Source organism: Camellia sinensis, unplaced genomic scaffold (assembly GCF_055761805.1).
Source record: "Camellia sinensis isolate YWXY unplaced genomic scaffold, ASM5576180v1 Unanchor13, whole genome shotgun sequence".
Taxonomy (NCBI): Eukaryota; Viridiplantae; Streptophyta; class Magnoliopsida; order Ericales; family Theaceae; genus Camellia; species Camellia sinensis.
In genome coordinates, this window is record NW_028129009.1 from 1,151,456 (window position 1) to 1,176,351 (window position 24,896).

Below are 24,896 nucleotides of genomic sequence, written 5' to 3' on the forward strand. Positions count from 1 at the left end.
TTGGGAACGCAGCATGCGCTGGTTTGGCAGTGATGATAGTGATTCTGTCTACTGGTTGCAACCATGAAACAAGAAGAGAATATTCCAAATGGATCTGGAAGCTAAGCCTGACCATTAGCATCAACATCTTGTGTCTAAAGTACACAAACTGATTTTCTCTCTTCTCTCTCTCAGCAAACCCAGCACAAATGGAGAGGGGCTACGAACCTCTCTCTCTCTCTATGCACTGACTCTCTCTTTTTTTTTCGGAAGCTTTGAGTTTTGAAAGGTAAAGACACACTAGACCCACTCACTTCCTTTTCTTATGAGGAGAACATTTTTAATATCTTTACTCACCCAACATGGATACCACTCACTTTCTTTTTAATATCTTTACTCACCCAACTTTTGTCCCCCTCTTTTCTTATTTCTTTATCATCACACCAGACACCAATTTTTGTCCCCCTCTTTTCATTTCTTTTTATTTTTATATTATTCACACACCTCTGCTTTTTTCAACTCTTTATTTTATTTTATTTCATTTCCCACACTGATGTTTTTCATATAATCCATCTACCAATTCTTTTTATCTATTTTCTTTATCTCTTGTTTTCTTTCCTTTTATTTTTATTTTTACACAAAAAAAAAAAAACCGGAAGAAGACGAAACTGCACACCAAACTCATTTTATTCATATCAAGGGATCAACCCCGATCACAATTTTACACAAAAAAAAAAAAAAAAAAAAACAGAACAACCACATCCACGGGCAGGATTTTCTTCTCTACTCTGCTGCAGGTCTTTTCTTCTTGCCTCCGTCCTGGGCGGCCCTTGACGGTGTTGCCTCCGTGTTTCCCATTCCACTGGGCACGATCACTCCACCCTGCTCCTCCACTGCAGCATATGGCGGCCCTCCAAATCGGAACATCACGGTGGCCTTCCGCTTCAGCTCCTTATTTTCTGCTTTCAGCACACTTATCTCTGCTCGCGCATCCTTATACATGCGTTGGAGCAGAGCCAGTTGGGCGTTTAAATGCTGCACCTCATTTGTCCTACTCTGCAGCCTGTTCGACAAATTTGTAACCGCAGTCATGGTTTCCACACATGACTTCAATGTATACTGATTGGCCTCCACATCCGACTGCACTGCCATTCTTTGCTCCACAGACCGCATAGGAAAGTTCAACGGAGCAAACTCCGGGGCGCTTGATTGAGGTTCCAGTGCCACCGCACCAGTTATCTCTCTTGTTGACTCGTTGAGGTCGGGAAAGAGAGTGAGCAGACCACGGGAAGATGAGGCCATGTTCTGGGTAGCTGAACGGGAAGAAGAGACCATGTTTTTTGGGTTGCTGAGTGTTTCCGAGAAGGGTTAGATACAGAGTATTTACAGATTGTTTCAGAATGACAAGTTCAGAGGTTTCAGTCTGGTTTGGTTTCCACCGCCTCCGCATTGGTTTATATTGACACTGACGACGCGGCCGACACGCCGCTCTGTCGCTCACGTGCCTCGTCGCGTCTCCGGCTCACCTTTTGATGGCTCGACGCTTTCTGTCGGGCACGACTTTTGATGAAGTGGGCGCGCCTTTTGAGGGCGCAACTTTTGATGGCACGCCTTTTTATGGATTGGGCACGCCTTTTGATGGCACGCCTTTTGACAGATTGGGCACACCTTTTGAGGGTGCGACTTTTTAAGGGTCCGACAAGACTCTGTAAACTGTCCCGACATAGATTCCGGTTAGTTTCTACAAGGGTCCGACAAGACTCTGTAAACTGTCCCGACATTGTTTCCGGTTAATTTCTACAAGGGTCCGACAAGACTCTGTAAACTGTCCCGACATTGATTCCGGTTAGCTCCTTTATGGGTCCGACAAGACTCTGTAAACTGTCCCGACATTGATTCCGGTTAGTTTCTACAAGGGTCCAGCAAGACTCTGTAAACTGTCACAACAACTGTCACAACAGTGTCCTCTACCACGTTATGACACCACCATACAGTGTCCTCTACCACGTTATGACACCACCATACAGTGTCCTCTACAACGTTATGACACCACCATCCAGTGTCTTCACCAATGGTCTGACACAACCATACAGTGTCTCCTATCCTATTTTATTTTTATGTATTTTCTTGTTTTGTTACTCTCTCCAAACTCAAGTTGGTTAGTTCCTATCCCCCTTGAGTTTGCGGGGGGCTGTTAAAATTCACCTACTCTCCACCTACTTCACCCACTTAAACCTACTCCACTAAACCTAACCCACTACACCACTACCACCTCACCTACTCCACTAAACCTAACCCACTACACCACTACCACCTCCACTTCACCTACTCCTTACCTACTACACACTCACCCTCTTCTATATATAGGAATCATGAATCATTGTAATAGATATCAATATACATCAATCAATAATACAATTCTCTATTTCTCTTTATACATTAAATTTCTACATTATATATGATAAATTATATGATAAATTATATATATTGTATATTATATATGATCTAGACGAAGAGAGAGAGTGAAGGCAACGACGAATAGAGATGAAGAGGGAGAGAAGCAGAGACGAAGAGAGAGAGAGAGAGAGAGAAGCACAGAGAGAGTGACGAAAACGAAGATGAAGACGATCGAGAGAGTGACGAACGAAGACGATCGCGAGAGTGACGAAGATGATCAAAGCCCTTTCTCCTCTCATGTCGACGTCGAAGGTTAGGGTTTCTCTCTCTCTCTCTCTCCCCTTTACGATCCCATCTTGGACTGAATCGCGTTTCTCTCTCCACAGAAACGCGATTCTTACACGTTTCTTTCTAGGAATCGCGGAATCCCGCGATTCTTACTCAGAATCGCTACCTAGTTGCACGATTCCTGCAACTAAGTCCCAAATCAATATTAGGTGTGTAAACAAATTGAACTCCCTTTAGGTATGGCCAGATTTCAACGGATATGGAATTACTTAATCTTAGTCTAATACACTTGCCCAAATTACCCTCTTTTTTGTAAGTTTCCTACTCTAACATCTTTTACAATCAATGTGGTAGGGACATATTGGTTTGCAATTTTTTTTCTTCCAATTTTTCATCAAACCCAAATAGAAAAAAATGAAGTATATATTTTCCTATAAATCCAATTAGGTCAGTTGAAGTGTAAAGTGCAAGAAGTTAGATTAGATTAGAAAAGAAAGAGTGAAGAGAAGGAAAGAAGAGAATATGATGAATAGGTTTTTGGAAAGCATCCAACTCAAAACCAATTGGCAATGGGTGGAGTGGCCTCTAGAATATATGGACCAGGCAACGATGTGGGACAAATCTCTAACACTCTCGCACATGATACCGTTAGAATAGGAAATTGTTATAATAGAAAATAATTATATTATTCCTTTTTTCCTTTTTTGTGATTGCTCAGACTAGGCCTGTAATTGCTCAACTGTCAATATAAAAGGGAATGAAGTCTAACTCATTCCCTAATTCCTTCTCTTCTCTAAACCTACATAGTATCAGAGCCAAAATCCTAGCTCCATCTCTCTGTTGCCTTTCCTCTCCCATCAAAACAGTTCAGACCGACCAAAACCCCAGCCTCATCTCACTGTAGCCCACACCCAAGCTACCTACAGTCAAACCCCAGTCCCAACACCTTTGCCCAGCTATCTCGACAGCCTCTTAGGCTTTGTCGACCTCCTTTCCACTTTCGAGGGGGTTGTCAGCAGTCCCTCTGGCGTCATAGGCCTCTGTCGGCACTCCCTCTGGCCATCTGGGCCCTTGTCGACCAACTTTCAGTCTGCGTAGGACTCTGTTGCCATCTTCAACTTCAACTCTCATCTCTGTTCATCTCATCTCCAGCCTCTGTTTGTTTAGTACACCTCTGTTAACTATTGTTTAAAACACTCACTAAAAAAATAAAAAATAAAAACAGGATTCTTAATTTTTTAGTGGTTATTGTGCTTGTTACTCCGCTCTCATCTTCCTAGTTTGTGATTGGCATTGTGTTTGACGAATAATTAGTAGAGTCTCCATGGCGAATTTGACCAGTGAATCTACTACCTCTCAGCCATCTCAGGGCGAGAGTTCTGTCATCCCTTCCACTATAACTGATAACCTCCACACTGGCCTTAGAATGACCACCTCTCCATTCAATGGTCAAAATTACCTAGCGTGGTCACAGAGTCTGACTATTTTTTTAAAGAGCAAAGGGAGGATGGGATATGTTGACAGGCGGGTTCAGGCACCCAGTCTCACCGACCCTAATTATGACCAGTGGGAGATCACCAATTCTCTGATTATGGGCTGGTTGATCCATTCTATGGTTCCGGAGATTGGAGAGGGCTACTTATCTATGGACACTGCCCAGGATATTTGGGAGGCCATAGAAACTACTTACTCTAGGAAAGGGAACTTCTTACAGACTTTCAAGTTACGTCGCTTCGTTGAAAGGTCGGTACAAGGTGAACAGACTATCCTTCAGTATTTTACCTTCCTTAGCAATGGGTGGACGCGGCTTGATCACCTTCAAGATTACAAGCCTGTCTGTCTCACTGATTCTACTGGTTACTGGAAGTTTGTGGCTCAAGAGCGGGTCTTGAAGTTCTTGGAAGGCCTAAATGTGGAGTATGATCCGGTTTGGAGCAGAGTACTTGGCATGGATGTGCTTCCTTCTTTCCAGGAAGCCTTTGCTTTTGTGCAGAATGAGGAGAGTTGTTGTTCTGCGATGCTTCTTTCTGCTACTACTGATCACTTGGCCTTAGTTTCTGCACCCTCTCGTGATGGTGACCGCATGACTCGTAGTTCTCGTCCTTCCTCTGAGAAGGATAATCTTTACTGTGACTACTGTCGTCGACCTTGCCGCACATGCGAGACTTGTTGGAAGCTGCATGGTACTCCCTCTGGTGGCCGAGGCGACTGTCCTGGTACTCGAGGGGGTCGGTCAGGTACTAGAGGCCGCGGGGCCAATGCACGAGCCCATCTTTCAAACACTATTGAGCCCTCATCTTCATCTCCGGTTGTCTCCTCCACTGCTGATGTCTCGGGGTTATCTGCCTTGGATTTTGAGATTGCTCTTCGCTACTTACTAGACTGTTGAGCCTCTACTTCTACCACAGGTACACCTTCTTTGTCCTTTGCCAATTCAGGTAACTTGGCTTCCTTCCCATGTGCATTGCTATCTCATACGCACGTCCCATGGATTATTGGTGCTTCTGACCATATGTTTGGCTCTAATTTATTTTCAGAATATAACCCCTCCTCAAGTTAAAAAAAAGTCTGTATTGCTGATGGTACCATTTCGTCTGTGTCAAGGAAATGTTTAATTCATGCCTATCTTCCTTTCCTTTGTCTTCTGTCCTCTATGTTCCAAATTTCAGTGTTAATCTTTTATCTTTGAGTCGTATTACCCGTGACTTAAATTGTAGTGTGACGTTTTTTCCTGATCGTTGTCTTTTTTAGGACCTCATCACGAGGAAGAGGACTGGCAATGGTAGAGAGGAACATGAGCTCTACATTTTAGATCAGACAGACAAGCTGGCTCATTCATCTATTCAGTTACCATCCACCAAGGACGACATTTGGCTGTGGCACCGTCGCTTAGGACATCCCTCTTTTTTATAACTTAAGCATTTATTTTCTTCTTTTTTTGAGAAAAATAATGTGTCAGATTTTCAATGTGAGTCTTGTCAACTTGGAAAACAATACAGAGCCTCTTTTGCTCCTATTAATAAAAGTTTAGTTCCATTTTCTTTAATTCATTCTGATGTCTGGGGTCTTTCCTGTTTTGTGTCTTTTACTCGTCAAAAATGGTTTGTTACCTTCATAGATGATTGTTCCAGGGCTACTTGGGCCTATTTGATAAAAGATAAAAGTGAGGTATTTTCTGTGTTTCAAAACTTCCATAAAATGATTTGTACTCAGTTTGGGGCGGTTGTCAAAATTTTACGTTCTGATAATGAGGCGGAATATGTTGACTCTGGTCTTGCCACTTACTTCACCACTCATGACATTATTCACCAGACTTCATACACTAATACCCCTCAACAAAATGGGGTTGCAAAACGCAAAAATCGCCATCTTCTTGATGTTGCCCGTTGCCTATCCTATGAGATGCGGATTCCTCGATCCTACTGGGGGGAAGCGGTTCTCATTGCCGCTTATTTAATTAATCGTCTTCCTGCCTAAGTCCTTCAAAAACAAACACCTCTTCAAGTGTTGTTCGGGTCAACCTCTTCCGGGTTCTTCATTCCTCCTAAGACTTTTGGCTGTGTTTGCTTTGTCCATAATCATTTATCCACTCGTGGTAAATTGGATCTTAGGTCTCTTAAGTGTGTTTTTCTAGGTTATTCTGCCACTAAAAAGGGTTATAAGTGTTATCATCCTCCCACTCGCAAATGATTTGTCTCCATGGATGTCGCTTTCTTTGAGTCTCAACCCTACTTTCCGACTCCCCGGTCTCCCAGTCATCCCTTCGGGGGGAGCCATGGTGTGAAGCGATTCATGTTCCACTTCCGCAAGTGGTTGAAAAGATAGAGGATGATAAGCCAACAATTGTTGAAGAAAAGAAAGCAAGCAAAGTTTATATCAGGGACAATGACAGACAGCATGTCACCTGTATGCAAGAGACTGCTTTCCTTCCTCTGCTACCAGCTTCTTCTCCGGATGAGTGTCCAAAGTCACCCCCCTCTCCTGAGAGTCCAGGTAATTCTGATCCTAGTGCTTGTATTTTTGTTTTGTCAGATCTAGATGTTCCCATTACTAATAGGAAGGGGGTTAGGTTATGTACTCAACATTCTATTAATAATCATGTCTCTTATTCTCATCTGTCTTCCTCATATAAAGCTTTTCTGTCTAAAGTGTCTTCTATGAGTCTACCTACCAATTTTCAGGATGCTCTCTTTATTCCTGAATGGAAACATGCCATGATAGAAGAGATGAGAGCTCTCAGCAAGAGTGGCACTTGGGAGTTAGTGGAGTTACCTAGAGGCAAAAATCCAGTTGGGTGTAAGTGGGTGTACACTGTAAAACACAAAGCCAATGGTTCCATAGAACAGTACAAAACAAGTCTGGTTGCTAAGGGCTTCACTCAGACTTATGGGGTGGATTACTAGGAGACATTTGCACCGGTTGCCAAGATGAATTCTGTGAGAATCTTACTCTCTCTTGCTGCAAATTTAGATTGGTCACTTCATCAGTTTGATGTGAAGAATGCCTTCTTTCATGGAGACCTAGCAGAAGAGGTCTATATGGATATTCCTCCTGGTTTTGCGGATGCTAAGTCCAATCGTAAAGTATGCAGGCTCCGAAAGTCTCTTTATGGGTTAAAGCAGTCTTCGAGGGCTTGGTTTGAACGGTTCGCTAAAGCTATGCTGAAATATGGGTTCAAGCAAAATCAAGCTGATCACATCTTGTTTGTGAAACACTCCTTACATTGTAAGACCACAATTCTTATTGTCTATATTGATGTTATTGTTCTGACAGGAGATAATGTTGAGGAGATTACTCGTTTGAAAGAATACTTAGCCAAAGAATTTGAAATCAAGGACTTAGGCCATTTGAAGTATTTTTTGGGTATTGAAGTAGCTCGGTCCAAGGGTGGCATCTTCATATGCCAGAGAAAGTATATACTTGACTTGCTAAAAGAAACTGGAATGCTTAGAGGTAAACCATGTGATATACCTCTAGAACCGTCCAAAAATTGAGTGAGGATCAAGAGGGAGATCTAGTGGACAGGAAGAGATACCAGCGACTAGTGGGCAAGCTTATATACTTATCCCACTCACGTCTAGACATTGCCATTGCCGTGGGTATGGTGAGCCAGTTTATGCATATGCTCCTAGAACTTCTCACTTGGAGGCAGTTATGAGAATCCTGAGATATTTGAAGTTTTCTCCTGGAAAGGGCCTCTATTTATCAAAACACGGTCATCTCAGTATGGAGGCATTTACTGCTGCAGATTGGGCTGGATCAGTCACTGACAGGCGATCGACTTCCGGATACTGCACATGTGTGGGTGGCAACCTAGTCACATGGCGAAGTAAGAAACAGAATGTGGTGGCTAGATCTAGTGTTGAGGCAGAATTTAGGGCTATGGCTCAAGGTGTATGTGAGTTACTATGGATTAAGCTATTGTTGGGAGCCTTGGGAATCCATCAGACTGATTCTATGCGACTATATTGTGACAACAAGGCTGCAATCAACATAGCTCATAATTCAATTTAGCATGATAGAACTAAGCATCTGGAGATTGATCGGCACTTCATCAAGGAAAAACTCACTAGTGGCACCATATGTATTTTGTTTGTGAAAACTGGGGACCAACTAACTGATGTCTCACCAAGGGACTAGGGAGCAAATCATTTCATGACATTCTCAATAAGCTGGGTATGAGAGATATCTCCGCACCAGCTTGAGGGAGAGTGTTAAAATAGGAAATTATTATAATAGGAAATATTAGAATAGAAAATAATTGTATTTATTCCTTTTTTTCCTTTTTTGTGATTGCTCAGACTATGCCTGTAATTGCTCAATTATCAATATAAAAGGGAATGAAGTCTAACTCATTCCCTAATTCTTTCTCTTCTCTAAACCTACAGATACCGTAATTGTTAGGAGAACAAGAGACAAATTAAAAGATGCATTTGCCAGATGATGGCGTCCGTGCAGATGATGACACCATCGTACGAATGAAGATATCAGCATGTTAAGGTCACCTCACGACGATTTCCAAACTTCAATAACACTTTCTAGGGTAATATCAAAGTGCTCTAATACCAAATTCAAGTGTAAAGTGCAAGAAATTGAGGGTAGGGTAACACTCTCAACAATTCTAACAAGTTCCAAACCCAAAAACATGGATTTCTTTTCCTTTCCCTTTTTCCAAATAGATTTGGGTCGAAACACTGCTTTGTGCATACTGACTTGTGATGAACTGCAATGGAACTCTTCATGCTCCTTTGTATTAGTCATAGATAGAAATTAAGCACTAAATGTTCTCAAAGTTTCCGTTTGTGTTTAGGTTCTATTTGCCTTTATTTCTCAGCTCCACAACTTTTCTTTGATTTAAATACTATCCAAGTAGAGTGTTATTTACATAACATGGTTGATGAAGAATTAGCACCCAAAAGTTTTTAAAAGGAAATGAAAAAAAAAAAAACTATGTTTTATGAAGTGATCTTTATTCTTCAATGCATAGTTGTGGTTATTGTATATGGTTGTGCATATTAATTACATAACATGATTCATGAAGGATTACCACCCAAGAGAGAGAGGGTAATCTATGTTTCATGAAGTAATCTCTGTTCTTCATTGCATAGTTGCAGTTATTGTATCTGTTTGTGCATAGAATATATGTTATGGAATGCTAATTAGCAAATCGACCCATATAATTGTTCTATAATGCAGGCAAGTTCGCCAATCAGAACGCTATAATTGGGCTGCCACCAGAGGAGTAAATGAAGAAATGCTATTGGAGAATTTGCCGGAAGACCTTCAGAGAGATATTCGACGGCACCTCTTCAAATTTGTAAAAAAAGTGAGCTTCAAAGCTTGGCCCATTTGATTACCATAGTATTGCTAGTTAGTTACTCATGTGTGATGTTTAATAATTAGAGTAGTGCATATTTTGTTGTTAGATCTTTTGGACTACGGATTATCCAAGTTTAGAAGACTTTCCTATAATGAACCATAGAGGATCCATTATTTTATAATTATATCTTGATGTCCTTCATTGAATTTAGTGTCTAAATGTTAAATTATCTTCAATCTAATCTCAATTAATGTTGACTTCCATAGAAAACATATTCTTAATTTTTGTTGCAAATGTTAATTAATTGTACGACAAGAAATACTTATTTCACATGAAACTCAAGAAAGCAACCTTTAAGGCTAGAAATTTTGCAAAGTGTGAATTTAAATTAAATCTGCTGCAATTTTGAGAAAGTTCACTGTTTGCTGTCCCAGTTAGAAAACAGCACTGTTTGGGTTTTTTTGGGACTGTTTGGTGGTTAATAAATCAATTTTCCATAAAACTAGAGTCATACCAAAAATCCCTAATGCTGTGTTTGGTTGGGGGATTTGGGGAGGGATTTGGAAAGGGAAATGGAAAAGGTAGGTGAAATATGAATAAATCATGCCTATATTTCACATAGTTTCACACACCTTTTCCCTTTTCCTTTTTCCTTTCCAAATTCCTCCCCAAATCCCCCAACCAAACATAGCATAAGGATATTCTGAGTGGCCAGGGAATCCATTTGACAACTTTTAGGGCCCTTTTCATCAAATGAGTAAAACCAGGGAGACTTATTTTCAAGTCTGTTCCAAATTATATTTTATCATTATTTTAAGCCAAATAAACTCAACTTGTTGGTCTTTTGAAGTTGGAACGATCATATACACACATAACAATTTGACTGTTTTAATAGAATTGGAATCTGGAATAAAAATAGTGAATTTTGGAATAAAACCTGAAAGAGTATTTGTAATGAGCGCAATAGACGAACGTTTCAGTGGATTTCTCATTCGGTATCTTGGTTGGAAAACAGACTTTTTTCGGTTCTTCATAGTTAGGTTACGATGTCGGTGGATCCAGATGTGTTGGCCTTTGTAGATTTTGTGGATGATTTGATTTCTTAGTCTTTGGCCTTTTGTGGGCTTTGGTTTTGTATTCTTTGCATCACCTTGATGCTTTTTAATAATATCTGAATTTTATTTATCAAAAAAAAAAAATTTGTTTTCATAACATTGATTTCGTAGTTAAATATGTTGACAATGGCATTATCGTTTATCAAAAAAAAAAAACCTCCCTACATTTTGGATTCTGACCATTGCTTGGTCAATGTGTTCACTTTTTGCTAATAAATTAAGTTTTGTCATTTAATTACCATCACTAAATTAACTCCTGCCAGGTTTAGAAATCTGAGGTGTGACAATTGTTCACTCAGGTTTTGTGATATTGAAGATTTGATGAATTTGTGCTTTGTATAGTTTTTTCTTTTCCTGGGTGCATATCACATCCTAATTCCTACCTTATGTTGTAAGGCTTCTCATTTTATAGTGTGTATGCTTATCAGTTTTAAGGATGATGGCTCCCATCTTTATTAAATGGATTATCTGCTTAGTGGACGTTTACCTGTAAATGCTCTCGTAAATCAAAGTGAATCCTTTCAAACTTTTTGGTACCTCTGAGTGCACCCTAGAAGTAATTAATTGTTTCCAACTTGAAGATGAGATAATCAAATGATAATCTGTGTCTTTATATTAACTATCCTATGTTCTCTAAGGACATTCAAATGTATCAATTTCCAGGTCCGTATTTTTGCCCTAATGGATGAACCTATCTTAGATGCTATTTGTGAGAGGCTAAGACAAAGAACATACATAGAAGGAAGCAAAATTTTATACCGTGGTGGTCCCATTGAGAAGATGGCTTTTATTGTCCGAGGGAAAATGGAGAGCATTGGAGAAGATGGTATTCCAGTTGCCCTGTCTGAAGGAGATGTTTGTGGTGAAGAACTTCTTGCATGGTGCCTTGAGCATTCTTCTATAAATAAAGGTACAATTATGATTTGAAGATGTCATTTGCTTCTCTCCGTTCATGGACTATTGCCTCTTTGATATCTCACTATTTGGGCTAGCTATGCTTGAACCTAGTTGTATGTTCTGAAATGTTTTCTGTTTTGGATGACTTGATCTCTACATATATTCTATGTTTGCTACATTCTATCCAAATTCTACTTTCTTTTTCTCTTTGTTTGCCAAAATTCTATTTCTACATATAAAGGAAAAGAATAAGAGGAAAGAGGAGAAATTGCATGGCACGGTACAACTAATAGTCTTTCCAAAGTTTTTCTTCATTCAATGCTTTTAAATATAACTAATGTGTCACTATAACACTACAAATACCGAGCCATAGCTTGTAACTTGTGGAAATTGTAAGCTTTTTGTATATATATATATATTTTTTGATACATCAGAAGTAAGGTTTTTGTATATTCAATTGTGTTATAATACAAAGAATACATCTGATTATATAGTAATCCTAACCCTAAGACTAAAAAGGAAAAGAAAACATTGCCATATATATACACAATCTCTCAGAATATATACACAATATACGCTACCATATATATAAACCTAGCCTAATATTCTTACATCCCCGCTCAAACTCAAGGTGTTTTAGCAGAAAACACTGAGAGTTTGCCAAGAAGAAACTGAAACCAAGTAGTGGTGTGAGTCTTGGTAAAGAGGTCAGCAAGTTGCAGAGCTGAAGAGACAAAAGGAAGCGAGATAGAGTCAGACTACAGATGCTAACGGACAAAGTGACAATCAATCTCAATGTGCTTTGTTCACTCATGGAAGACAGTGTTATGGACAATTTGAATAGCACTACGGTTATCACAATAGAGGGAGGTCAGAGGAGACTGAGGGATGCCCAAGTCAGAGAGAAGGCAACGATGCTAGACAACTTCAGTAGTAGTATGAGCCATGGCACGGTACTTAGCTTTGGTAGTAGAACGGGTAACAACAGTTTATTTCTTGCTTTTCTAAGAAATCAAGGAATCGCCAAGAAACATACAGAAACCAGAAGTGGACTTACGATCTGTAACATCACCAATCCAATCAGTATTAGCATAGGCTACTAAAGCTAAGGAAGAAGTAGCGGACAACAACAATCCTTGGAAGATAGTATCGCGAAGGTAGCGATGAATCCGAACCAAAGCAACACAATGCGTAGAACGAGGAGCAGAAACAAACTGACTAACCACATGAACAGTAGAGGTGAGATCAGGATGAGTAACCGTCAAATAGACTAAGCAACCTACAAGCTGTCGATATAAAGTAGGATCAGGCAGAGGAACACTATCAGTAGTGTTAAGTTTCACATTAAGCTCAATGGGGGTATCAGCAATCTTAGTGTCAATAAGACCAGCACGGTGAATAACTTCATTAGCATACTTGGCCTGACACAGAAAATAGCCCGTGGGAGAAAAAGTCACCTCAATACCAAGAAAGTACCGTAATAGGCCCAAATCCTTCATTTCGAAGGTGCAAAAGAGATGTTGTTTAACCTCAGAGATAGCAGAAAAATCAGAACCAGTAATAATCATATCATCCACATACAGTAATAAGACAACAAAACCAGCAGAGGTGTGGAGGAGAAACAAAGCAGAGTCCTGGGCAGAAGGATAACACCCAAGCTCAGTAATAGCAATCTGAAAGTGATCATACCAAGCATGAAGAGATTGCTTCGGACCATATAGAGCACGCCGAAGACGACAAACTTGTCTAGAAGAATGGTGGAGGCCAGGGAGAGGACGCATGTAAACCTCCTTAGTGAGATGACCATTAAGAAAAGTATTCTTAACATCCATCTGATAAAGAGGCCAATGACGAACAGCAACGACAAATATCAAAGTACAGACAATATTTATCTTGGCAACAGGGCAAAAGTCTCCTCATAATCAATACCATACTCTTGTGAAAAACTCTTGGTAACCAGGTAAGCCTTATATCGCTTAAGAGAACCATCAGAATGAGTCTTGACTTCGTAGACCCATTTGCAACCAATCAGATTCTTACCAGCAGGCAAAGGAACCAACTCTCAAGTACTAGTTTTCTAAAAAGCAGACAATTCATTCTCTATAGTTTGAATCTAATGAGGATGCTGATAGGCCTCCTTGTAAGACTGAGGTTCTGAAAAAAGAGTGAATAGCAGACAAAAACGTATAGTATGAAGGAGAAAAACACGTTTTAGCAAGATTAGAGTCGTCAGAAGCAGGAGGATCAACACCAAGGGCAAAGACAACTAGTGAAGGGAGAGCCTTGCGACAAGAATAGACTAACAATGGAGGGCGAGAAGGAGCCAGCGGGGGAGAAGGTGGAAAGGATGTAATAGACTCATGGAGTACAATGGAGAGGGACTCAGTAGGAGGGGGTTAGGAGGAGAAAAAGGAACAAGCTCATGGAGAACAGTAGAGATGTACTCATCAAGAGGGACATCAGAAAGAAATGGATCAATGTGAACCAAATCCTCTTTAGAAACTGGAGCAGTAAGAGGCAGAAGCTGAAACTAAGCTAGACGTTCCAAAAAAGCAACATGGCCAGGAGACATAAAGGCTACTGGAAACAAGATCGTAACAGTGATAGCCTTTTTGAGTATGACTGTAACCCAGAAAGACACACAAGATAGACCGGGCACTAAGTTTTGTCTTATCTTTTCAGGAAAGGACAAAACACACAGACCCAAAAACACGAACGAGAGAGTAAGGGGGAAGCTGGGAAAACAAAGCCTCATAAGGAGAACAACCAGATAGTAGGAGGTAGGCATACGGTTGAGAAGAAAAGCAGCGGTAAGAACGGCTTTCCCCCAAAAGGGAGCCGGAACAGAGGCAGAAAGAATGAGAGATCTAGCTGTCTCAAGAAGATGACGGTGTTTACGCTTAGCAAGACCATTTTGAGCAGGTGTATTAGTACAGGAAGTTTGGTAAATGGTGCCTAAATTAGCTAGATACTCACAAAACTCAGTTTTAAAATATTCCCCACCCAAGTCAGACTATAACAATTTAATAATAACCCCAAACTATGTAGTGATCATAGATTGAAAGGTACGGTATGTTTGGTAGAAGTCAGATTTGTGAGTCATAAAATAAACCTAAGTATAGCGGGTGCAATCATCAACAAAAGACACGTAATATGCAAACCCCTTTTAGTGAGAACAGGAGAGGGTCCTCAGACATCAGTATGCACAAGAGAAAAGGGAGAAATAGAAATAGAAGTACTTTTATTAAATGGTAAAGCTGACATTTTGGCAATTTTAAACCCCCGACATTCATCGATTTGACTAGGAAAAACTTTACCCAACACTCCTGACTAAGTTAAATACTGTAAGCGGTCAACAGACAAATGATCTAGGCGAGAATACTATAAATAAAACTGACTCGACTGAGAATCTAACTGAAACGAAGAAAGTGCAACTGAAGGGGTGGATAGAGGAAAATGCAAGCTTTCTACCACATAGAGATCACCAACTCTACGGCCGGTCCCGATTTACTTCTTGGACACCCGATCCTGCACACAACGAACAGAAAAGGAAAAATTAATATCAAAACCAGAATGACTGATAGATAATAAACTGATAGATAGTTGAGGAACATAAAGAACAGAGGAAATAGTAACTGCAGATATGGCAAAGGGTAAGACAAACCCAATAGAGAAAACAGATATACCAAACCCATTAGCAGTATTAACAGTAATAGGAGAGGGGGATACAGTTTTGAAGTAAGGAAATGTGAGGAATCATATGATGAGAAGCACCAGAGTCAAAAAGCCAGACAGAAGAAGATATACCTGAAGAGGACCTAATCAAACCTGAATAAAGAGAAGTAAGAGCGGAGGCAGAAAGGGATGGCTGAGAGATAGACAAGATGTGCTGAAGCTAAGCAATCTCGCACTCAAGGAAGCCAAGTCAGAATCTGGACTGGAGTAGATGCAGTATAAATGACGGGAGACCGAAAGTTATTTTGAGTAGGAGCTCGGGACTGTGACTGAGACTTAGACTGAGACTGCTGAGAAGATTGCAAGACCCTTCTTGGGACAGTTGTACTTCCAATGGCCCCTTTGATGGCAAAAAGCACACTCATTGGAAGCCAGGGGCCCTTTCTTGGGCTTTGTAGTGGCCGAAAGCTGATGAGAAGGTGGGGTTGATAGTAGTGGAGGTTGGCCAGGAGCCAGGAAGACAGATGGAGATAGAGTCTGACTGGCTGTCTTAAGACGGGTTTCCTCGAAGAGAAGCTCACGAATAATAGCATCCACAGCGAAAATAGGAGACCGGTGAAGAATGCTACCACGAATAGCCTCATACTGAGGGGAGAGAGCTATTAGGAATTGCACTAATCGACCCTGCTCCCGAAACTTAATATAAGCATCTAGAACCTTGAGGCTAGATGGTTCCATAAGAGCCAACTGATCCCAGAAACTTGTCATCTCAATATAGAAGTCCTGAATAGACTGATCTCAATGATGAGCACTCTGAATAGTTGTTTCCCAACTCATACCGCTTGGCAAAGTTGGACTGCTGATAAACACTTCGTAAATAATCACATACCTCTTTAGCGGTACTGTATTTAGAAAACATCATCCCAATACGGTCATCCACTGAATTATGAAACCATGTCAGAACTTGGGCATTATCACTGTTAGAATACTTATTTTATTTTTGTTCTTTTGTTAATATTTACGTAAGTTGAGGGTACATTTGAGAATATAATTGTATATATGTTATATTAGGAATTAGCAATTTTAGGCAATTCCCTTTTCTTTGTATTTCCTTTTTTCTATCATAGATTAGGGCTATATAATTGATGCACTCTTTGTAAACATACACAATTGAATGTACAGTTTCATTCAGAAAACTTACATGGTATCAGAGCAAGGTTCGAAACCCTAGCTGCTTTGCTTGTTGCCATCGTGATTCGCTGGGCTTCAGTCTCATCGATCTTGACCCCTCCTTGGTTCGTCTAGTTCGTCTCGCGAAGGCCTCTCTCTTTCTCGCGATCTCTATCTGATTCGCAACTATCTACTTCTGCTTCAGTCTCTTAGCTTCGCCTCTGAAGTCGTAAGTCGTGGGTTCTCCAGTCTGGTTCATAACCCCTCTGCAGTCGACATCCCTGGTTCCTCTCGATCGGCTTCAACTTCAACACTTACCTCTCAGTCGCCTTCGACTATTGTCTGCTTCAGAGTCACTCTTGTCTATTAGTGTGTGTGACTCTTGACCCAGTTGTGTATTCCTATTTGGACCTGCTGGAAATTTGTGTTAATGCATAGAATATGATAGTGGTGTTGGTGGTAGATAGTGGCATGTATAGAATATGATAGTGGTGTTGGTGGTAGATAGTGGCATGTATAGAATATGATAGTGGTAGATAGTGGTAATATATAATATGTAAGTGGCATATAATGGGTTATAATGATGTTTGTAATATCTCCTATATAAGGAGTGTCATTTGGTCTTGTAAAATAAGAAGTTTTGAATATAACAGAAATATATTCCTTCTTTCTCATATTTTCGGAGTTCTTCTTCCTCATATTTTCTAAGTTGGTATCAGAGCAACAAAAAACGCAGCAGCCCTAAAACCGTCATAGCCATGTCGGAAGTCACGTCCGAAACCACTTCAACCCCTGCCGCTGCCATTCCGGTGAAAACGTCCAACTCTCACTCTGTCCAAATCACCACCATCCGCCTAAACGGTGATAATTTTCTCCGCTGGTCACAATCTGTCCGGATGTATATCCGTGGGCAAGGAAAGATCGGTTACATCACTGGTGACAAGAAGGCTCCTGCTGTTAATGATCCGCTGTTCGACAGTTGGGACGCTGAAAACTCCATGGTTATGACATGGTTGGTCAATTCTATGGAGGAGGATATAAGCTCTAATTACATGTGCTATCCTACTGCACAAGAATTGTGGGATAATGTTAGTCAGATGTATTCTGACCTAGGAAATCAATCTCAAGTTTTCGAATTAACTTTGAAGTTGGGAGAGATTCGTCAAGGAGATGATTCCGTCACCAAATATTTCAATTCGTTGAAAAGGTTGTGGCAGGATCTTGACATCTTCAACACATACGAATGGAAATCGGTTGACGACTGCAACCACCACAAGAAAACTGTGGAAGACAGCCGTATTTACAAGTTTCTTGCCGGCCTCAACATTGAGTTCGATGAAGTGCGAGGAAGAATTATTGGCAGACCTCCTCTCCCATCCATTGGCGAAGTATTTGCCGAAGTCAGAAGGGAAGAGAGCCGAAGGAGCGTCATGCTTAAGAAAAAAGGTACTGGTGAATCAATTGAAATTTCTGCTTTAATTAGCGATGCTGCGGCCAACAAGGCTGCAAATTACCAGCGCAGGTTTGATGATAAGCCACGGGTCTGGTGTGATTTTTGCAACAAGCCTCGCCATACACGCGAAACGTGTTGGAAGATCCATGGCAAACCTGTCAACTGGAAAAGCAGCAAACAAGGAGAGAAGAATCGTGGCTTTCCTACCGCTAATGAAGCCGATTCAGGTCCCTTCAACAAAGAGCAGATTGATCAACTCTTAAAGCTGATAAAATCCAACTCCTCATCCGGTACTCCTAGTGTTTTGTTGGCACAAACAGGTAGAAATCCTAAAGCCTTCTCTTGCCTAAACTTCTCTCCGTGGATCATAGATTCCGGTGCCTCCGATCACATGACTAGTTTTTCCCATTTATTTAGTACATATTTCCCTTGTTCTGGTCATGACAAAATCAGAATAGCCGATGGTAGTTTTTCACCTATTGCAGGAAAAGGATTTATTAAACTAACTGAGAAAATTAATCTCAATGCTGTTCTTCACGTCCCCAACTTAGCCTGTAACCTTTTGTCTGTCAGTAAACTATCTAAGGATTCTAATTGTCGTGTTACATTTTTTGAATCCCATTGTGAATTTCAGGACCAGAACTCGGGGATGATGATTGGGCGTGCTAGGATGCTTGAAGGTCTTTACTACTTTGATGAAGTACCTGTTAGTAATAAAAAAGCTCAGAGCTTTAATAGTACTAGTTCAATCTCTGTTCGAGAAAAAATATGCTATGGCACTATAGGCTAGGACATCCTAGTTTTCTTTATCTGAAACATTTATTTCCAGAATTATTTCAAGGGATTGATTGTTCTTCTTTTCATTGTGAAAGTTGCATTTTTGCAAAATTTCATCGCTCTACTTATTTGCCAAAACCTTACCAGACTTCCAAACCTTTTTATTTGATTCATAGTGATGTTTGGGGCCCTTCTAAAATCACTACTCTTTCTGGTAAAAGATGGTTTGTTACATTTATTGATGACCATACCCGCTTATGTTGGATTTATTTGATGAATAAAAAATCTGACGTGAAAAATTTATTCACAAATTTTTACAATATGATTGAAAACCAATTTCAAACCAAAATTGGTATTTTACATTCTGATAATGGAACAGAATATTTCAATGAGCAGTTGGGTGAGTTTTTGGAAAAAAAGGGAATTTTTCATCAATTTACATGTCGGGATACCCCTCAACAAAATGGCATTGCAGAACGAAAAAATAAACATCTACTTGAAGTTGCACGTGCTATAATGTTTTACATGCATGTTCCTAAATATTTATGGGGTGAAGCAATTTTAACAGCCTCTTATTTGATAAACAGGATGCCTACAAAGGTGTTAACATACAAAACACCTTTCGATTGTCTCAAAGCTTTTTTTCCTGACACGAGGTTGTTTTCTGATTTACCCGCCAAAGTTTTTGGATGTACTGCCTATGTTCATGTTCCTAGTCAATTTCGTTCAAAACTTGACCCCCGTGCTATAAAATGTGTTTTTTTGGGTTATTCCTCAAACAAAAAGGGGTATAAGTGTTTCGATCCTCAAACCAAGAAATTTCATGTGAGTATGGATGTGTCATTTGTGGAAACAAAATCCTATTTCCCCAACACTTCTCTTCAGGGGGAGACAAGTGGAGTAGAAGACCGTTTTTGGGATATTTCTATCCCGCTCCCCAATGTCATTTATCCTACACAAAAACCACATCTGTCTGATAATGATCACTTAGGAGAACCAAGTTCTATGGTGCCTAGTCAAGAAGATTCTTGTTTAGGGGGAGAAGTACTACAAAATGATCTAAATCCTGAGCTTCAGGTTTATACTAGGAAGCGATTTCATCTGAAGAATAATGACCTGAATGTCCATCCTAATGACCCGAATGTCCACCCGAGTTCTGGCATCGAAATTTTAGGTAATCCTATTCCTTCTATTTCCGACCTTGATGTTCCTATAGCAATTAGGAAAGGTGTCCGAAATTGCATTAAACATCCTATTGCAAATTACCTCTCCTATCAAAGACTATCTAAAAACCATAGAGCTTTCACATCTAGAATTTCACACTTGTTTGTTCCAAGAAATATACAGGAAGCATTGGATGATCCGAATTGGAAATTAGCAGTCATGGAGGAGATGAATGCTTTAAGGAGAAGTGGTACTTGGGAGATAGTTGATCTACCCAAAGACAAGAAAACAGTTGGGTGTAAATGGGTGTTTACGATAAAATGTAACGCAGATGGAAGCGTTGAGAGATACAAGGCGAGACTGGTGGCTAAAGGCTTCACTCAAACTTATGGGATCGACTATCAGGAGACGTTTGCTCCTGTTGCTAAAATAAATTCAATCAGAGTACTGTTATCTCTTGCAGTAAATTCAGATTGGCCTCTACATCAACTTGACATTAAAAATGCATTTCTCAATGGTGATCTTGAAGAGGAGGTGTTCATGAGCCTACCGCCGGGATTTGAGCAGAGACTTGGAAGCGACAGAGTATGCAGATTGAACAAGTCATTATACGGACTCAAACAATCACCAAGAGCGTGGTTTGAACGCTTTGGGAAGGCAGTTATCAGTTGTGGCTTCTCGCAGAGTCAAGCAGATCACACAATATTTTATAAACATTCAAAAAACAGTAAAATTGCAATTTTGATTGTTTATGTTGATGACATCATTTTAACTGGTAATGATGAAGCAGAGTTAGCAGCCCTCAAAGAGAAACTCGCAAAAGAATTTCACATTAAGGATCTGGGAGCTCTCAAGTATTTCCTCGGAATGGAATTTGCAAGATCCAAGGAAGGTATATTCGTTAATCAGAGAAAATATGTTCTTGATCTCCTTGGAGAAACAGGTATGCTTGGTTGTAAGATGGTGGAGACTCCGATCGAGCCTAACTTGAAGTTACAAGCTGCTAAGGCTGAAGAAGTCAAAGAGAGGGAACAATATCAGCGACTTGTCGGGAAATTGATTTACTTGTCTCATACGCGGCCTGATATTGCCTTTGCAGTCAGCATGGTAAGTCAGTTCATGCACTCACCAGGGGCAGAGCACTTTGAGGCCGTTTATAAGATCTTAAGATATTTGAAAGGAACTCCAGGGAGAGGCTTACTGTTCAAGAAACATGGACATCTTCAAGTTGAAGTATACACAGATGCAGACTGGGCAGGAAGTGTTACAGACAGGAGATCAACATCCGGATACTGCTCCTTTGTAGGTGGGAACCTAGTTACATGGCGGAGTAAAAAACAGAATGTGGTAGCTAGAAGTAGTGCAGAAGCAGAGTTCAGAGCTGTTGCCCATGGAATCTGTGAAGTAATGTGGATTAAAAGAATTCTTGAAGAATTAAAACTTTCTCACCCGACACCTATGAAGGTCTATTGTGACAACAAAGCAGCTATATCTATAGCTCATAATCCAGTTCTACATGATCGCACAAAACATATAGAAGTGGATAAACATTTCATCAAGAAGAAAATCAATGCTGGCATAATCTGTATGACCTACCTTCCAACAGGTGAACAATTAGCTGATGTGCTAACGAAGGGACTACACAAGAAGCAATTTGATAAGCTGACTAGCAAGCTGGCTATGGAAGATATCTTCAAACCAGCTTGAGGGGGAGTGCTGGAAATTTGTGTTAATGCATAGAATATGATAGTGGTGTTGGTGGTAGATAGTGGCATGTATAGAATATGATAGTGGTGTTGGTGGTAGATAGTGGCATGTATAGAATATGATAGTGGTGTTGGTGGTAGATAGTGGCATGTATATAATATGATAGTGGTAGATAGTGGTAATATATAATATGTAAGTGGCATATAATGGGTTATAATGATGTTTGTAATATCTCCTATATAAGGAGTGTCATTTGGTCTTGTAAAATAAGAAGTTTTGAATATAACAGAAATATATTCCTTCTTCCTCATAGTTTCGGAGTTCTTCTTCCTCATATTTTCTAAGTGGACCAAACTAGTTCATTATTATTATAGTTTCACCCCTCAGATTTTGATTATTACATGCTGGAAATTTGTGTTAATGTATATAATAAGATAGTGGCGTGTATAGAATATGATAGTGGTGTTGGTGGCAGATAGTGGCATGTATATAATATGATAGTGGTAGATAGTGGTAATATATAATATGTAAGTGGCATATAATGGGTTATAATGATGTTTGTAATATCTCCTATATAAGGAGTGTCATTTGGTCTTGTAAGATAAGAAGTTTTGAATATAACAGAAATATATTCCTTCTTCCTCATATTTTCAGAGTTCTTCTTCCTCATATTTTCTAAGTTTACACATGACCCTAGTTTGGCTAATTTGTTTTATCTTGGAGTTATTACACTTGAGACCCTCATCTCTCTGGTTATTACGATGTCTTTGGCCTTTGATGAGTGTGCCTTTTGCCATCAGCGAGGCTATTGGAAGTATCATTGTCCCAAGAAGGGATGTCTGTCTGGCTAGTATTATCAGCAGTCTCGGACCCAGTTTTGCTCTTCTTCTCCAAGTAATCTTCAGGCTTCCGTTGGTTCTACTACATCTGCTCCAGCTCCTAATCCTGACTTGGCTTCCTTGAGTGCTCAGATTTGTCAACTTTAGCATACACCACCTACCTCCCAGCCATTCCCGTCTACCTCCATTGTTTCCTCTCTTCATTCAGGTTTGCTTGGGTCTTCTTCAGGTATTTCTTCATCTGTCTGGATTTTTGACTTTGGTGCCCCTCATCATATGACTCCCCATCTCCCCTTACTTCAAAATTGTACTGCTCCTCCCTTTCCTATCATTGTCAATGCTACTAATGGGTCTGGTATGTCTGTTATATCTGTTAGGTCTGTCCTGCCATCTACTATGTCTGTTGTCTCTATTCCATCTGTCTTTTATGTTTCTCAGTTATCTGTCAGTTTATTATCTATCAGTCAGCTTGATGCCTTTGGTTTTGATGTTATCTTTTCTTCTTCTATCTGTTATGTGCAGGATTGGATGTCTAAGCAGCAGATTGGGACTGGCTGTAGAATTAAAGACCTCTATGTGATGAAAGTTTGCATCTGCCTATGACTACCTCTCCGACTGCCTTTTCTTCTTTTCAGTTAGATTCCCTGTCTAGTCCTTTCTATTTGTGGCATTCCAGATTAGGGCATTTGTCTGCTGACTGCTTACGATCTTTAGCTTAGTCAGGTATATTGGGTAAAGTTTCTCCTAGTCAACTTACCGAGTGTCGGGAGTGTAAACTAGCCTTACCTTTCCATAACAGTATTTCTATATCTGCTTCACCGTTTTCTTTAGTTCATACTGATGTCTGGGGCCCTTCTCCTGTCCTCACCGAGGGGGTTCTGCATACTATGTGTCATTTGTTAATGATTGCACCCGTTACACTTAGGTTTATCTTATGACTTATAAGTCCGATTTCTATCAGATATACCGTACCTTTAAGTCTATGATTACTACTCAGTTTGGGTCTACCATTAAAGTGTTATGGTCTGACTTGGGTGAGGAATATTTTAAAAATGAGTTCTGTGAGTATTTGGCCAATTTGGGTACCATTCACCAAACTTCCTGTACAGATACACCTGCCTAAAATGGTCTGGTCGAGCCGAGCATAAACACCGTCATCTCCTTGAGACAACTAGGTCTCTTCTCTCTGCCTCAGTTTCGGCTCCATTCTGGGGGGAGGCAGTTCTTATTGCTGTTTTTCATCTCAACTGCATGCCTACTCCCCTTCTTTCTGGTCGGTCTCCTTATGAGGCTTTGTTCTCCCAAATTCCTAACTACTCCATTCTTCGTGTGTTTGGGTCTGCTTGTTTTGTCCTTCTTCCCCGCAAAGATAGGACCAAACTTAGTGCCCGGTCTATCCTCTGTGTCTTTTTAGGTTACAGTCTTACTCAGAAAGGCTACCACTGTTACGATCCTATCTCTCGTCGCCTTTATGTCTCTCGTCATGTTGCTTTTCTCGAACGTTTATCTTACTTTTAGCTTCCCCCTCTCACTATTCCAGTTTCCAAAGAGGATTTGGTTCACATTGACCCATTTCCTTCTGAGGTCCCATCTGATGAGTACATCTCCACTGTTCCTCTTGAGCCCATTCCTACCTCTCCATCTGCGTCACTTATGGCTCATTCTCCTCCTTCGGCTTCTTCTTCTTCTCCGCTGTTAGTCTATTTTCGTCGCCAGGTTCCTCCACCACCGGTTGTCTCTACTCCTGTTGTTGCTCTTTCTGCTTCTGACGACTCTAATCCTGCTGCACACCGATATCTTACTCATGAGCATCGTCCTCCAAACAGGTTGAGTTGGTCTAATAAATGTTTTTCTGCTTCCTATCGTACTTTTTTGTCTGTTATTCATTCTTTTTCAGAACCACAGTCTTACCCAGAGGCCTGTTAGGATCTTAATTGGGTTCAAGTTATGGACGATAAGTTATTTGCCTTACAAAAGACTAACACTTGGGAGTTGGTTCGTTTGCCTGCTGGTAAGAATCTAGTTGGTTGCAAATGGGTCTATAAAGTCAAGACTCATTCTGATGGTTCTCTCGAGTGCTACAAAGCTCGCTTGGTTACCAAGGATTTCTCACAAGAGTATGGTATTGATTATGGCCCCGTTTGGTAGAGCTATGGGAAAGTGATTATAGATTATAACTTAACAGATTATAACTTACAGCTGTGAACATAAGCTGGTAACCTGTTTGGTGCAGCTGTGGGATTATGGATTTAAGCAGCAGAGTAGTGTTTGGTAAATAAGCTGTAAAATAGCTTTTTCTGTATAATTGTCATTTTTGCCCTTATAAGATATAAAATTTGTGATTTCATTTATAATACATTTTTTTCTTTTTCATTTTATTTTCTTTTCTTTTCTTTTTCACCTTATTTTCTTTTCTTTTTTTTAATTTTTTTTTTCTTCTCTTCTTTCTTTGTTAATTTTTTTAATTTATTAATTCATTAAAATTAATATTCATGTTCTAATTTATATTAATGTTATGATTTCATTACATACTATCTTTCATATATTCATTATCAAAATTGTTAATTTTTTTCTTCTCTTCTTATCTTTTTCACCTTATTTTATTTTTTTCTTCA

General features: G+C 40.0%; 1 protein-coding gene across 7 annotated transcripts in view; it reads left to right on the plus strand.

Moving 5' to 3' along the window:
* The window catches only part of LOC145788662 (putative cyclic nucleotide-gated ion channel 20, chloroplastic), a 119,967-nt gene that overhangs the window by 70,571 nt on the left and 24,500 nt on the right, over positions 1-24,896 (plus strand). For 5 of the 7 annotated variants that reach the window (XM_082911784.1, XM_082911788.1, XM_082911786.1 and 2 more), the window contains 2 exons: positions 9,361-9,490; positions 11,263-11,509. In XM_082911784.1, coding sequence (XP_082767910.1) covers positions 9,361-9,490; positions 11,263-11,509 — 377 coding nt within the window. Of the gene's footprint in view, positions 1-9,360; positions 9,491-11,262; positions 11,510-22,803; positions 23,005-24,896 lie in introns of all 7 variants that reach the window. The other 2 variants (XR_014358064.1, XR_014358065.1) reach the window with 2 other exon arrangements.